We start from the raw sequence: 14,210 nt of genomic DNA, 5'->3' as shown, positions 1-14,210 counted from the left end.
AAGGAGGCCAAGGAGTGACCTCATTGCTCTGTATAGCTTCCTAAGGGAGAGGATGTGGAGGGGGAGGTGCAGAACCCCTTGATATCCAGTGATAGGATGCATGGGAATGTTTCAAAGCTGCGCCAGGGGAGGTTTAGACTGCACATTAGGAAGCGTTTCTTTACCAAGAGGGTGGTCAAATACTGGAACAGGCTTGGTTGGTGCCCCGAGCCTGTCAGTATTTAGGAGGCATTTGGACAATGTCCCTAACAAAGTGCTTTAACTTTTTGTCAGCCCTGAATTAGTCAGGCAGGTGGACTAGATGATCATTGTAGGTCCCTTCCAACTGAATGGTTCTAGTCTAGTCTGTTCAGTTTTTCTAGCTGGAGTTTCTCCCATGTATTGTGATCCTACCAAATTACCTGACCAGTTGACCAGCAAGATAGAATCACTTTGCTGATGGGGTCTGTCCTTGAGTCACCATCTGACCATCACTTTTCTGAATTAAAAGTCAGACATTTGGGTTTTTCATACGTGGCTGGCCCGCTTACAGGTTCTGTGATGACTGCAGTGCATCTGGTGGCTGTATTTGGTGGGAATTCTGCATATCTCAAAATACCATAATAAAAGTGTTTGGAGCCTAATGGGAAGAGAACATGAGGAAGCCAAAGGAAGCATCTCATGTTGCCTTAGATATCTAAGGTCTTGGTTTGGAGTCGGTTTTGTTTTACCTCCAAATTTTGTTCTGAATACTTTTGTGATGTTTTAGCCCCTGAAAGAACTACATCTGCTCCTGGTCTTTCTTTTTGTACCTGCACAGCTTTAGCACAAAGAGTTCTAAGCCCCAAACAGGAATGATTATCAGCAGCAATTCTGTCTTTGGAGTGAGAACTGCTTGTAGATGTAAGCACTCACATTCACACTTGGAATAACAGAGCTGCTGCCCGATTTGCCTAGGAAATAGAACAGAGTGCTTTTATGTCCTCTTTCAACTGTTCATCAATCTTCAAGAGAGTTGTAGCCCACTATTTTCAGGTACCATGTTTATGATATAGATCAGCCCACTGCTTTTACCACTCCAGCTCTTTGTGGAATAGGAAAGGACGTGTTCCCTCCATGCCACCATGCCACCTCCATGCACAAATTCTCCATCTCTGTCTCAGATGCAGGAGGCCATCTCCTTTGTATAGCAGCATGTATTGTAGACTGCAGTTGAGGGCATTAGTGGCTAGATGGATAGCAGCATTATGTCTTGCTGCCTGTGACTATGAGATGGAGCCCCACGGTGTCTGGTCTCTGGTGACCAGTCTTTTTTGCTCAAGCAGTCAGTGGGAGGCACTGGAGTAAGGGTAGGCAGATCACTGGAGGATGGCACGGTGCAGTTTCTGACTGAAATGGAAAGCCACTGAAAGAGCTTTTTACCCCTGCTGTCCCGTGTGTGGGTGTAAAATAACCCAAGTGGAACCACCAGGGCTCCACCTTGTTGCTTGTTTAAGTATTTTGTCCTCAGAGTTCAAGGCTGCCTGCTTTTCTCGTCTGACAACATCTTCCTGCTGGCCACAACATGGGCTGAAGACTGGGAAGGATGCTTGTTTTCAAACTTTCTCTAGCACGTAATCTTTGTTTAATGTGAATGTCTGATTCTGCTTCAGTCTCACATGATTGCCTTCTGTTCCTTCTTAAACCTCATTTCATCAGCAAAGATGGGGCTTCTTGTGAAGGATGTCTGTAGAACACTGTAATTTGTATTAAGGTGAGGATGCACCAAGGTGAGGATACATCTTGTTACTGAGTCTGTGGCTGGACGCCATGAAAAGGAGGACAGAGTCCTTGTATGGGCTATCTGGGCAGGTACCGAACAGTCTGGATATGAGAATAAGAGTACGTTTACTTGCCTGCCCTCTGTGATATGTTGCCTGCATGCATTTAATGAGCCACCCCCTGAGTTCCAGCTCATTGCAAGTCCTGATGCGGGGGATACTTGTTTGTCACAGAAATGGATGAGCTCTTACAGTGGCATAGACGCTGATAACCAGACGCCTGTGCTTTGGATACACAAAGAATTTAATCTTTGCCACATTTCAAAGAACCCCATTTACTTGAAAACTGGCAGCTCCTTTAACTATTACTGGATATCTTTTCTAGCTCATATTGGGACCTTAACACACACAGTCAGAGGAACTGCTGTTTCTGACACTCTTAAGCATCCTTAAGCATCCTGCTATTGTTTGACATGTGTGCCATCATCTCTCACCCATCATACAAGACGTGATGAGGAAGAACCAATTTAAATTTGCCATTCCTTTTCCTCTTCCCTGCCTGTTTCATTTTTTTTGCTGTCATACAGTCTGTTGATTTTACTTGTAGCATGGGAACAAAGGCTCAGAGATGATGTGTTTTTTATCTTTTTGCTTTCTGCATTAGCAAGAAGAGATAAAGAAACCATCCTGCAGTGTTTAATGTGATGTTAACAGAAAGACATTAGACAAATAATTGCGACAAATAGCTTTTTTTCTAGCATTGGATACGACAATGAAATACCTTTATTTTTTTGAGCGATTGTCTGCGCTTGTAATTGGTAATCTGATCTTTAGAATTCCTTAGCCCTGTCATTAGTAAAAATACATTTGGATTAGTTAATCCAAATGTATTTTTATATATACCTTCTGCTAGAGAGGTATAAATAAATCACTTACATAGCTAATTAAAAATTAATTTCATGCAAGAAATATATATTTGTTTATATTAAAAATGTGTGTGTATATATATATGTATATGCATAAAAGAGAATATCCCAGCTGTTTGTGAAACCCTAGTGAGCAGGGAAAGCTACTACAGTTTAGTTTGTTGTGAACTGTTCAGTTCTGTTGTGGTCCAACTTAATAGTAAGCAAATGATTTGAAAGTGTGAAATAGATTAGAAGATTCTTACACCAGCAGTAGTCAGTGATTGCTGGGCCTTTTCTGAAGATTTGTGATTTTTTTTGCAATTTTGGACATGTGAATGGAATAATAGGAAAATAAAAAATAGCAGCATTTAATTTAGCTCTTAAGGTGCCTTTTTGGTAAGTCTGATGTACAATAAATTTTGCTTGAAAGGCACAATGAAGCCAGGAATTAGAAGCTGGATAAGAAATGTGAAAACAAAAGCATATAAAATGCAAGAAGGTCAATATACACGTGTGGTGATTGTGTTCTGAGTTCAATAATAGTGACTACATTTCCTACATAGTCTTTGAGAGTGAGGCTAAATCAAGTATTTCTCTTCACTCTTGGCTATGATGCAGAAAATAAAAGTATTTTTTCTGATGTTCAGGTACAAATCAAAAGGGTTGTGGTTTCCAGACTTTAACTGGTGAAACAATTTTGAACTTACATGCATCCGCTTAGATAATTACAGAGGTCAGCACTTAGTATAGCAAATTTCTGTCCTGTCTTGGTGAAGTTTGTTGTAATCATTGCTGAGATGTTAGCGATGCCCAGAATGCTTTGTATCCTGTTTTGTGGAAGGTTTGACAGGTGTACTTGGTATTTTTTCATAGGAATTTTTGGCTATTAATAGTAGAAGCAGACAGACAGAAGTGCAGCAGAAAGAGGTTTTAGAGGGTGCCCAGGGAGATGGTATGGTGACAATCCAAAAAAAAAAGCCCCTTGAACTTTAAAGGCATTATCGATAATTATGGACTTCAGATTGGAAATATTCAGTGCTTTTTTATTTCTTCTGCTAGGGAAAGTAGCTTAGCAGTTTCAGTGTTTAATGTATATATTCTAATTAGACACTGAATAGATCTCTGTGGGCCTGTTTGTTCCAATACTGTCTGGAAGGAAGTAAACTGAATTGTATTTTAAACCGTATTTTGGAACTGAACACAGTAGTGGGAGAGATAAGAAGGAGAAGGATGAAAGAATTGAAACAGATCTTTGTTACTGAACCTGCCTGTACCAGTACTGTAAAGCATCACACACATGCTTGGTCAGTATGAGGACTTGGAAATGTCAGTGTTTTGAATGAGAGGGGAACTTCTCAAGACTGACATTTAAGTAACTTGTATTTTTAAATGGCAGAAGGTCTTGATTAGAGAAAGTCTTTTAAGTGAATTCCAGGTAAATATTATATTATTTTTGCCTTAAGAAACTTCCCATACCTGTGTAGCCAAAAGTGATTTATCTGCTGAATGTGAAGAAACCCCAAATCTAGTATTTTAACTTTTCTATCACTTTTCAGTTAGAACATTTTAATAGAATGTAGCTGAAGGCATTTACAGTTCCACAAGTATGGCGTTGCTTCAGCTTGTATTTTCTTGGAATTGTGTGATCAGTAGCACAGTCCTGACACAGCTGGTGTCAAGTATCTTATGATATTCAGCTAGAGAAAATCACTGTACAGTGAGGGCCCCCATCTGCAGTGAATGGATTTTTCCCATTGTCTTTGAAATTTTTTTTTTTGTTGCCTAGTTTTTCTTCCCATGTGACATGTGCAGTGTTATGAGAAATAAACTACGGTCCTCTCCTTTGCACTGTCAGCTGATGTTCTTTTTAGAAGCCGTTTTGCCAGCTTTCATGTTTCTCCTCTTCCAGTTGCACTGTGTTTGAGCTTTGAAGAAAGAAATCCAAAACCTATGAGTTCATTTTCTTATACTGAACGTTTTGGTGAGAAAAATGAACCAAATGGAGCTCAACTGGTGTCACTGATGATGAAGAGTGGTTGAGGAGGAGGAGTGGAGAAGCCATACAGCTGATAAACTGCTTGGCTGGGGAATTTTTCCAAGCCCCTGGACAGTGAGTTAGACCAGGTGAACTGATGAAGGGCTGGTAGCACTTTTCTTGCCTCAGGCTTTGGGCCCATATAGTGTAACTTCATTGTGTGCTGCTCATGTTTCTTCTAGGAGCAAAAGGAAGGATGCAGTTCCTTGCATGAGCTGCTCATTGGCCAAAAAGGTTATGTCCTCAAAGAGAAAAAAAGCTGCTATTAAAACTTTGATTGTAAGTTGAAGGTATACATGTGTGGAAAGTAAAAGGAAAAAGTCAGATGATCTGCTATCTCCTTAACAGATTGTGTGGACTGCCCTTCTGTCACAACCTTTCCATTGGTTTATTTTTGCAGTAAAGCTCTGATAATAATTTTATCTCAGTGCTATCATTTGCTTAGTGGCATCAGGATTAAACTGCTAGTTTTGTAATGCCCTATGGCAGTTTGAAGGATCAGTCTCTTCCTGAAGTGTAACCTGCCCTTAACGTTGTTGTGGTTTTTTTGGTGTGTTTTTTTTTTTTTTTTAGATTTGCAATTGTAGCAGCTTGGCACACCACTACTGAAATTTGAAGCATACATCTGCAGATCTTATTGTAGTTTGAGGTTCCAGAAACATTAACACTGCTGCTGATTATTGGCAGACTGCTAACAAAGTAATTCTCTTGTTGATGTCATTCACTTCTTCCTGGTGTTATTCATGGCTATGCAGAAGGAAAAGCTGTCTCCAGAGCAGCGAGCAACCTCTGTGTACACAGTGATCATAGAGAAAAGAAAATGAAGAATATATTTCTGTATTCAACAAAATAGACCTTCAAGGAAGGCTGACACTGAGGCATTTCTGAATGTGGGAAAAGAAATTCAGCAAAACAACCAACTTAGACAATTGTTAGCATTTTCAAGTTGGGCACTTGGTGTGCCGGTTTGTTTGCATATTTTTGCTACAGCAAATTGATTGCAAAGTTTATGTGACGTAGTATCACAGCTGACATAACAGCAGACGTTTCTGCCTTGGTGGAACCTTCTTTCACAGTGAAGTCTAGCTTTCCACTGTAATGATTCAATTTTTTGAATTTCATTTCTAGTGTACTGTTAAATTGCATCAGGATAGAATTTTTCAAAGATCCTGTCAACTCATGTAAATTTTGACATTTTTCAAAACTAATACTCTAGATGTTGGGAATGAAACAATGTCCATGTAGCTAGAGATTATTGGTTCATCTATAGTGTTTCAGCAATGTAAAGTATCTGTGTTACAATGGGAGAAAAGAAAAGCTGTCTTCTGTGGACTGAGGATGCTTGCATTTCGGTGCGTGGTCACAAGGGAGATGATCTTAAACACCTGAGATGTTTCAAGACTTCTCTGACTACTTTCAGGCTTCAGATATTCAGCAGCTGGGTCAGACCAGGTACTGATCCCTAAAGCACAGGTTTTGGCTGCTGACAGGGGACCATAAAGAACTTCTGAACAGCAGATTGGTTTATGGGCTTTGGTTATGGCCAAAGTCATAACCCAAAGTGATTCCAGGGTACTGTGGCTTGAGATAAAAGTATTGCCATATACATGTTTACATCTGAAATTGTTTTCCACGTGAGTTCTCAGGCTTGATTACTGCTGTTATGTCTATACTTAAGACTGTCTTAATGGAGTGAGGGGCACTGATTCTAATCCTGTGCACAAATTTTTGCCTATATACAGCATGTCATAGTTATACATGCAAGATGTCAGTCTTGTGTTAGAAATGTGAACATTTCAGCGCTTGTGTAGATGTAACTGTTACGTGTTGCTCACCAGCCCAGCACTACATCTTAGGCAGACACAGTACTTTTGCCGTGAAACAGTGCTTCTCCTGCTCTAAGATGCCCACACTTGGAATCCTTAGGAGCCTCCCAAGATGTCTCAGAAAATAATGAATTTCGGTTCATAGATGTGAAGCTGAGCTAGACACTTTATGTACTGGTGCACCTTTTCCACAGCAGTAGACACAAACAGCTCACAATATTTCTGCAGATGAGACGATGAATAAGGAACACACTCTGTGCTTAAATGGGAAACATTAAAAATACACTTCATTGAACCAGACTTGTGTGTCTGAAGTTTTATTCACTGTAATACCAAAAAGTTTACTGTTTTAACTTTTTTCAACTCATTGGCAGGTCTTTTGTGGTGGAATATACTCCTGTAACGCATCCTTTTGAATTACTTGAGCACCTTATAAGCACAGAAATGAAAAAAATAAGAGATGACTAATTATTTTGTTGCCTGCATAATAACAATGAAACTGTATATTTTGTTTACAAAGAAATGTATTTTAATCTTTGTGCCTTAACTTTGGTTCATAGCATGATCGCGGTGTATGCACAGATTGGAGAGCACGTGTGTGTGTTCATGTCCATAGGTAACCACAAATCCTTATCTATTTCAGTATTATTTGAGTTTTAGATTGATGAAACAGTTAATAAATTAACTTTACCTTTAATTAGTTATAATTTTTAAAAAAGTAAATCCTGTTCCTATGAGGCATGGATTAACAAAGTTTATCAAATTACCCTTTCATCTCATCTAAATGAATTCGTGTAATTTTTCTTTGAGCTGGGTGAATACTGCTGTCAGATGATGCTAACCTGGGAGTTGTTCTAAATATTCAAAGGGTATTCCTGCTCCTGTTGTTAGGGATGTTGGCCTGTGAGGAAGAGATGTTGTTGAGTAGTCATGAGTAGCACTTTGGGCCTTTTACAGAGGTGGATGTGAAGATGGAGATTTATCTGGTGGATGTGAAGATCTGGATTTAGGTCTGTCTATGTGCTGTTTTGTTTGCCCTCTGCACTACATTGTTCTCAAACTAATTAGCTGCAGAATTAGGTAACATGAAGTCATTTGTGATAAATATACATGTCATAATTTTGGAGACCATCTGTTGCATGCTGTTTACTCTAGGCTATAAATGCTACTCCTGTGTGGTCTCCTTGTACATCAGACTATATGTACACATATATATTTATTTGTATGAAACTGTATATACTATAACTGTATATACTTCAGAAGGCTTAGTGAGAATGCTATTTGCCCCCAAGACCATGTTGGAAAATGATGAGTATAGGCATGTTTGACCTGGTAGTATGATGTGCTGTCATACATTGAGCCATTTCTATATCTATATGTAAATTATATATAACAAATATACATCATGGACGTGGATTCTTTATTGAATAACACAAGGTTCACAGTGTGAATACACTACTGTTTTTCATGTTTTGAAAATCCAGGGTTAGCTTTATTTGGTTAGCTCACAGCCTTCTCAAAGATAAAGGTAACTCAATTTAAACCGTTGTTGTCATGTGTCTTAGGCTTTTTCTTCTGTAAGAAGAAGCACTAGTTAGAGAGAAAGGGATATCATGTCATTCAGTAATCACATTATTTACAGAAACAATGAAGTTTCATGGAGTTAGCAGTCTCAGAACTATAATATAACAGGATTTTTTCCAGCATCATTATTGTTGAAAAAGAGTCACTGCTAGGAGCCTCGGTGCTGCAAAAGCTGGTTATAGGTTTGTTGCAGCAGGTTTGGCCATGGTTTGGCTTGGTGTTGGGGGATAATTTGCAATTGCCGGCTGCTGGGCTGAGGGCCCGTGAGGAATGTTGCATATGCACTTCCTGCTCACATAGTTATTTAGAGGTGTACAAATCCATATTTTGAAACCTTGGAACTGTGCTTTCGAGTCTCTGCAGCTAGTGCAGCGTGCCTTGCCTCTTCTGATGCATTTTTGTACCATGAAGATCATTGAAACCCCTGTTCTGATTTCAACAGCTGGATGGCCCCAATACCATTTTCAAAAATAAAACCCAACTGCATAGAGACTTTGGGAGTACCATTAATTAAGTTTTAATACCTTTAATACTAGGGGCTCACAAACTTCTGTTTCCCTTCCTGCAGATGCATTTGCTTTTTTGATTACCTTTAACATTCATGTGCTGTATATCAAGGCTTGTTGGCAGAAGAGTAGTGCGCATATCGTCAGACATGGGCGTTAAAATATTGCCTGTATCACATCCAATGTGTTTGTTACATCTATGCACATGATTTGCAGACTGGATTATGCTAGACAAACAGATACATCATATTCTGTCATTCCACTTAGTAAACATAAACTATTTTTAGTTTTGAAATAGCCAGCTAAGAATATTCTGTGTTAGGGTAGAAGTCCATGTGTGCAGGTGTTCAAGGAGGGTGTATATGTGAGATAAGGTATAAGGAGATGCTGTGCATCCTTCCAAGGCTCTGCAGTCTGCACTCTTAGCTCTTACTGATTTGAAGCACAGATTTACATCTTTGTATGCATCTTCTGTGAGCCTGTCTAATTCATAATCAACACACATAATCTAGTTTATTTTATTCTATGAACATTTCACCTCAGAAGAGACCTTCTGGCCATGAAATTATAATTTATGACTAGTATGCTTTATCTTGGGGAAATTGTGGAAGCAGTAGAGAAAAACAGTAGATGACAGAAATTATCCAAACAGATAAACTGCACAAAGTTAGTGATTTAAATAGCTATCAATATGTAGTCTCTCCAGAACTTACTGCAGCCTGCATCTCTGGCAAATGGGAAGGAGACATACAAGTGACAGCTATGTGCAACTTAGTTTGACTCTTACTAGGATTGAAAGCATTTCTGCTGAGAGGTGGCAAGGCAGGGGGTTTTGTCCAAGCTGATTTAAAATGGTTATTCTGTATCCTAGATGATGCTAAAGCTCATATATGGCTTTTTCTGGATAAAGAATAAAATAAAATTATTCTTGTGTGCTGGATGGAGGAACATGCGATACATCTGTTGTCAGCAACTTTGAAACCACAAAACTGCCATTTAAGACCCAAACCAGAAGATGTGGAATCCAGCTCTCCCTTTTGGTCTTTGTGTTTTATTATTTTCCAGTTTTTCAGGTTGTATTGGGTGAAGAAGGAACTCTGGAAAGCAGAGAATGGTCCTTCGAATATGTACACTTCTCTTTTATATTTGGGGGTGATCACATTAGCCTATGATGATAGTTCGTTGTCTTCTCTAAGTTTCTGAAAATCCAAGACTTGGACTTTTTTTTTTTTTTCTGTTTTATTGATATATTGATATCTCTATTGGTGGTGTGAATCTGAGCTGCAAGTTTTATACAAATGCTCACATTTAAAATTTTTAGACAGTCTTCTGAAATTATTTTATTCCATGCGGTGTTTTCTCATTCTGCTTTGTGAATAGCTGACAAAACTTGAAAAACAGCAACAAAGAAAAGAGAAGACTAGAACCAAGGTGCCCTCTGAGTCAAGTAGAGAAAGAAATGCCCCTCGTAACAAGGATGACCCCAGCGCAAGCAGTGGAGCAGAAGGAGATGTGTCTTCGGAAAGAGAGCCTTAGCTCACCCAAAACAGGCCTCAGGTTTGGCTTTTCCACTCCTCTGTAAAGCTGTGTCCTCCTGCTTTGCAGCCTCTAACCCTGGGTGCTTTACTGAAGGAGCACATGCAGAGAGTTGCATTAGAAGTGCTGAAAGGTGAAATTTTGATAATCTTGCTGGTGGGTAACCTCCGCTTATGTCTGCAGTTGGCACACCAGAATGTAGAAGTGGATGAAAACCTCTTCCCAGCTGTGTGCTCCATTGGAGGTGTGTGTCTGTGAGTCTGGCCCAGCACGTCTGTTTCCAGGTTGACTCAGGAAATATAAAATTTTGATCTTACAACACAGCAGTCACTTAACTCATAATCCTGCTTTGTATTCTTCAGAGAGGGGATACATGGTTGTGTTTCTCTCTCTGTCTTTACCTAGCAGGCAAGTAACCCTGGAACAGCCGCCACCATTTGTAATACCCAAATAACACATAGTCCCCAGCAATCAAAGTGGAAAACATTTCAGAAGTTGGAGACAGGCCAGAACTGCAGCTTCCTGTCATCATTCCTCCTTCTCCCTCTTCAGTCTGATCTTTCCCAGGACTTGGTAGCAGGCTTTTCATACACCTTCACTGTCTAATGAGGACATTAGGTCAGACCTTGAGAAACACACTTGCTGCTTGAATTCAATGTGAGAACTGTGATTTCCTCTCCCTTTAGGACACGCTTGGACATGAATGAATCAGTTAAACTCAGTGTAGATCTGAATCTTCTGTCATGCATTATCTACAAGTGTAAATATGTATTTATCATACTCTTCCATAGCTTTCACTGCCTTCCTCTCCCTCACCCCCCAAGAAAGCTACATTGCTGATTTGAACTTTCAAACATGTCTAAGTTCTCCCTCATCTGCACAGTGAAGCTCTGATCTGGCGATGGAGTTTAATTATTAACGGCTTTGTAAAATTAAAGTCTAACCTTTCTCTTGTTTTCCCATCCCTAGAGTTCAGTCTGGCTTGTTATTTATACAATTCAATATCACACATTGCTCAGAAAGTTGCTTTAAAAAAAAAGTCCATGAATTAGCCTGGTGATCAGACATTGGGGATGATTTCTGTTTTATAGAAGTTTGTATTATCTGTCTGGCACTAATACAAATTAATTTGCATAAGGCATTGAATAGATTTCTGGAAATAGGCTAATTGATTTTGGATTGACCTGGAAAAGGGATCAAAGAAAATTTCAAGTCCACAGGCTTTTTTTTAACTGGCTGTATGGAGACAAGCTTCAAGACTGGTGTGAAATGGTTCCATTCGTTAATTGGGTTGCAGGCAAAGGTGGATTGTCATATTGTACAACAGCTGGAATCACATGAGTTCTGCTCCCTTCAGCTTTATGCATGGTGCACCTGCCTGTTTTAATCCTGGAGATGAGCAGGGGCATTTGAAGGAAAACGTATTTTAGAAAATAACACAAAGGTGTACTGCTTCTCAGCAACTGTTGGCCTTGCTTCTATGCTACAGGAATACAAGGCTTCTCCCACTGTTTCTGCGTTGTGTGTTGAAATAAGAACATTTTAGAGAGCAGGAGTTTGCAGGCCTTCTAGAGCACTTGGATCAGTCTGACATTTCCAATAGCATTTGAAATTCTAGGAAGCTGAACATTTCTAAAATTGATATACTGATAACCTAGCATTAATTTTCATGCTGTGACAAGTGAAGATACTTTTCTCTATGAAATTTGAAATAACCATACTCTATTTTTAGACTACTCATAGTAATGTGTCTGTTTGCTTGCCTTCCACAGTTTCTCATACAAAAGCTACACTGGATTCTTGAACAGAGAGACCCAACAGACATTCACCTCAGCACCATTCTTCAGTGACTTTGGAAAAGAGTGGAAGATGGAAAAACAGAACTAAGGCATTAGAAACTTACATCATTCTGTATTGAAACAACCAAAGCAATGCTATCAGATTCAGTTGTTAATGTGTAGTATCAGTAGTAAAAAGGACTTGTACCATTTTTGTGTATGTGTTTTCACTTGACTGCTGAATAAAAGGTGACTATAGGCAGATTGTAGCAGAACATTCACCATCAGTACATAAGCTCCATTTCAAAAATAAATCAGGGGTTTTCCTTAAACTTACACTTGAATTCTGAAAATGATCCAAACAGGCTTGTATTTTGATTCTCACTCTATGGTGTCATGTGCTACCTGTTTCCATGGCAGCGTGTAGGTCTGTGTATATTTTGGTATATTGTTTAGATGCTCTGTAGCACCAAGTTAGGCAGTCCAGTCTTTCTGCATGGATTGTTATTAAAAGGAAAAATCAGCCGCTAGTCGTTTATCATGTGGAACATATCTGTCTTGTAAACTTTTTTAAAAACAGAAAAGACTTTATTAAACAAATTATGCTAGCTGAGTGCCTGGTGGTGTTTGTGTATTGCATTCACTTGTATATGGCCATGTGTGTAACAACGTGAGTGACACAGAGGAAAAGCAACAACCCAAGAAGCACCTACTAATGCTACCTCTCCTTTAGAAGTTTGGAAGTCAGGTCGATGTCCTGAAATCTTTGCTCTTTCCAGCACATCTAAGTCCTTTAGTGACTCCACGGTGGCCATGGAGATGCTGCAAAAGGCAAACTTGGTTAGGAAGAGGGTAGAGTCTCTACCGCTTAGGTGTTGACATGGCTGTTGAAGAAGCCCTTAGACCTATCTCATATAGCTTTCTCCAGCATCTTTGTAAAGTTGTCCTTTGCTTTGCAACTTGTTCTTAAGAAGGTAGAGTCACGAAGAGAGTCCTATAGCCTCTCCTCACCCTGAAGGGTAAGTTAGTAGGCGCTAAACTACAAAGAATAATAAAGGTTGAAGAGAAGAAGTATGATGACGGAGCCTAACTAAATCTGCTTTTTTTTTTTTTTTGTATTGCCAGCAGATTGTAAAATTTCAGTATGAAAACCATCCTTATGGAGAGATGTTTGCATTTTAGGCTTAGTCTAAGTGTCTCAAGTAGCTGGGGTTTTTGTTTGGGTCTAATCTAAAAGGTCTGATGGCTTTCCTCCTCATCTAAAGATGAATATGGTAGAAAATAGAAATAAAAAAAACGTCCTGCAGCCTTGCCTTGCCTTGCCTTGCCATTTTCTTCTCATCCCGTTCCCTGTCCCATCCTCTCTCACTAACCCCCCATCTGGCTGGATGTCTCTTCTTTCCTCTCTTCTTTCCTTTTCTCTCTCTGTCTGTCCTGCTCCCTGGCTCTTTCAATTCCTCCGTCTCAGTCCTGCAGCCCAGCACTAGTTTTTCCTCTTCCCTCCCTTTGTCCTGCTTCCTTCGCTTTCTCCCACTGTCCCATATCCTTCTTTGGGTCTTTTCTCTTTGAGACTTTGGGCCAGTTTGCTCGTGTTTGCTTCTTTGTGGTTTATGGGCTGGAGTCAGAAGATGATCATGCAACAGGGCCATGGACAGTGTTTGTAGCTATGACAAAGCAGCTCCTGATTCAAAGACCCTGCAACGTCTGGTGTTCAGCTGCACGTTGCTTGCCCTCAGGTTAAAGACCTGCAGCCAGAACTCATAGGGTGGACATTTTGGGAAGTGCTCCAACATCAAATGTCCAGGGGCCGTTAATCTTTGTGGTGATGCTTCAAGGGTGCTGACTGAATCTTTCAGATGCCTTTCTGCTTCCTCCTGTGCTGTTGTCTCTTTGCTTTGTGCTGTCTTGTGAACTTGGGCAAAAAGCGTCGTCTTTGGAGAAATGCCTGGGAAATCTGTGAGTGCCATTAAAATAATAAAGATGACAAGCAAGGGTCAGTATGACAGTACTTAAGCAAAGAAACTTCATTAGTCTTTCATTTTGTTGTGGCTTCAGTTGTTCACAATTCAATATATTTTTTACAGTCTCTATAGACCTATGTTGTGGTCAACAAGTGATTCTGCCTTTAAAATAAACAAGCACATAAAATTACAGAAAATATTCTTAGTAGGATTTCTGCAAATTGCGAGTAGTATTTGTATGTGAACGAGATCTGCAAGAAAGTCACGTTGGGTTTTCCCATTTGAAAATCCCAGCAGGTGTCTGGGAGACAATCTAAATCTGAGTACAGATACTTTC

The 14,210-nt window shown here is 39.7% G+C and overlaps 1 protein-coding gene across 2 annotated transcripts in view; it reads left to right on the top strand.

The window, feature by feature from the left end:
- The window catches only part of DTD1 (D-aminoacyl-tRNA deacylase 1), a 29,741-nt gene extending 17,224 nt beyond the window's left edge, over positions 1-12,517 (top strand). Inside the window, exons 5-6 of one of the 2 annotated variants that reach the window (XM_080342462.1) lie at positions 9,979-10,155; positions 11,907-12,517. In XM_080342462.1, the coding sequence (XP_080198588.1) occupies positions 9,979-10,134 (156 nt within the window). In that variant the 3' untranslated portion in view covers positions 10,135-10,155; positions 11,907-12,517. Of the gene's footprint in view, positions 1-4,556; positions 4,792-9,978; positions 10,156-11,906 lie in introns of those variants that run through there. The other variant, XM_080342463.1, reaches the window with a different exon arrangement.
- Positions 12,518-14,210: the final 1,693 nt, after the last annotated feature.

Source organism: Nesoenas mayeri (assembly GCF_963082525.1).
Source record: "Nesoenas mayeri genome assembly, chromosome: 3".
Taxonomy (NCBI): Eukaryota; Metazoa; Chordata; class Aves; order Columbiformes; family Columbidae; genus Nesoenas; species Nesoenas mayeri.
Note: the sequence above shows the minus strand (reverse complement) of the source record. Positions and strands in the feature narration are given on the sequence as shown.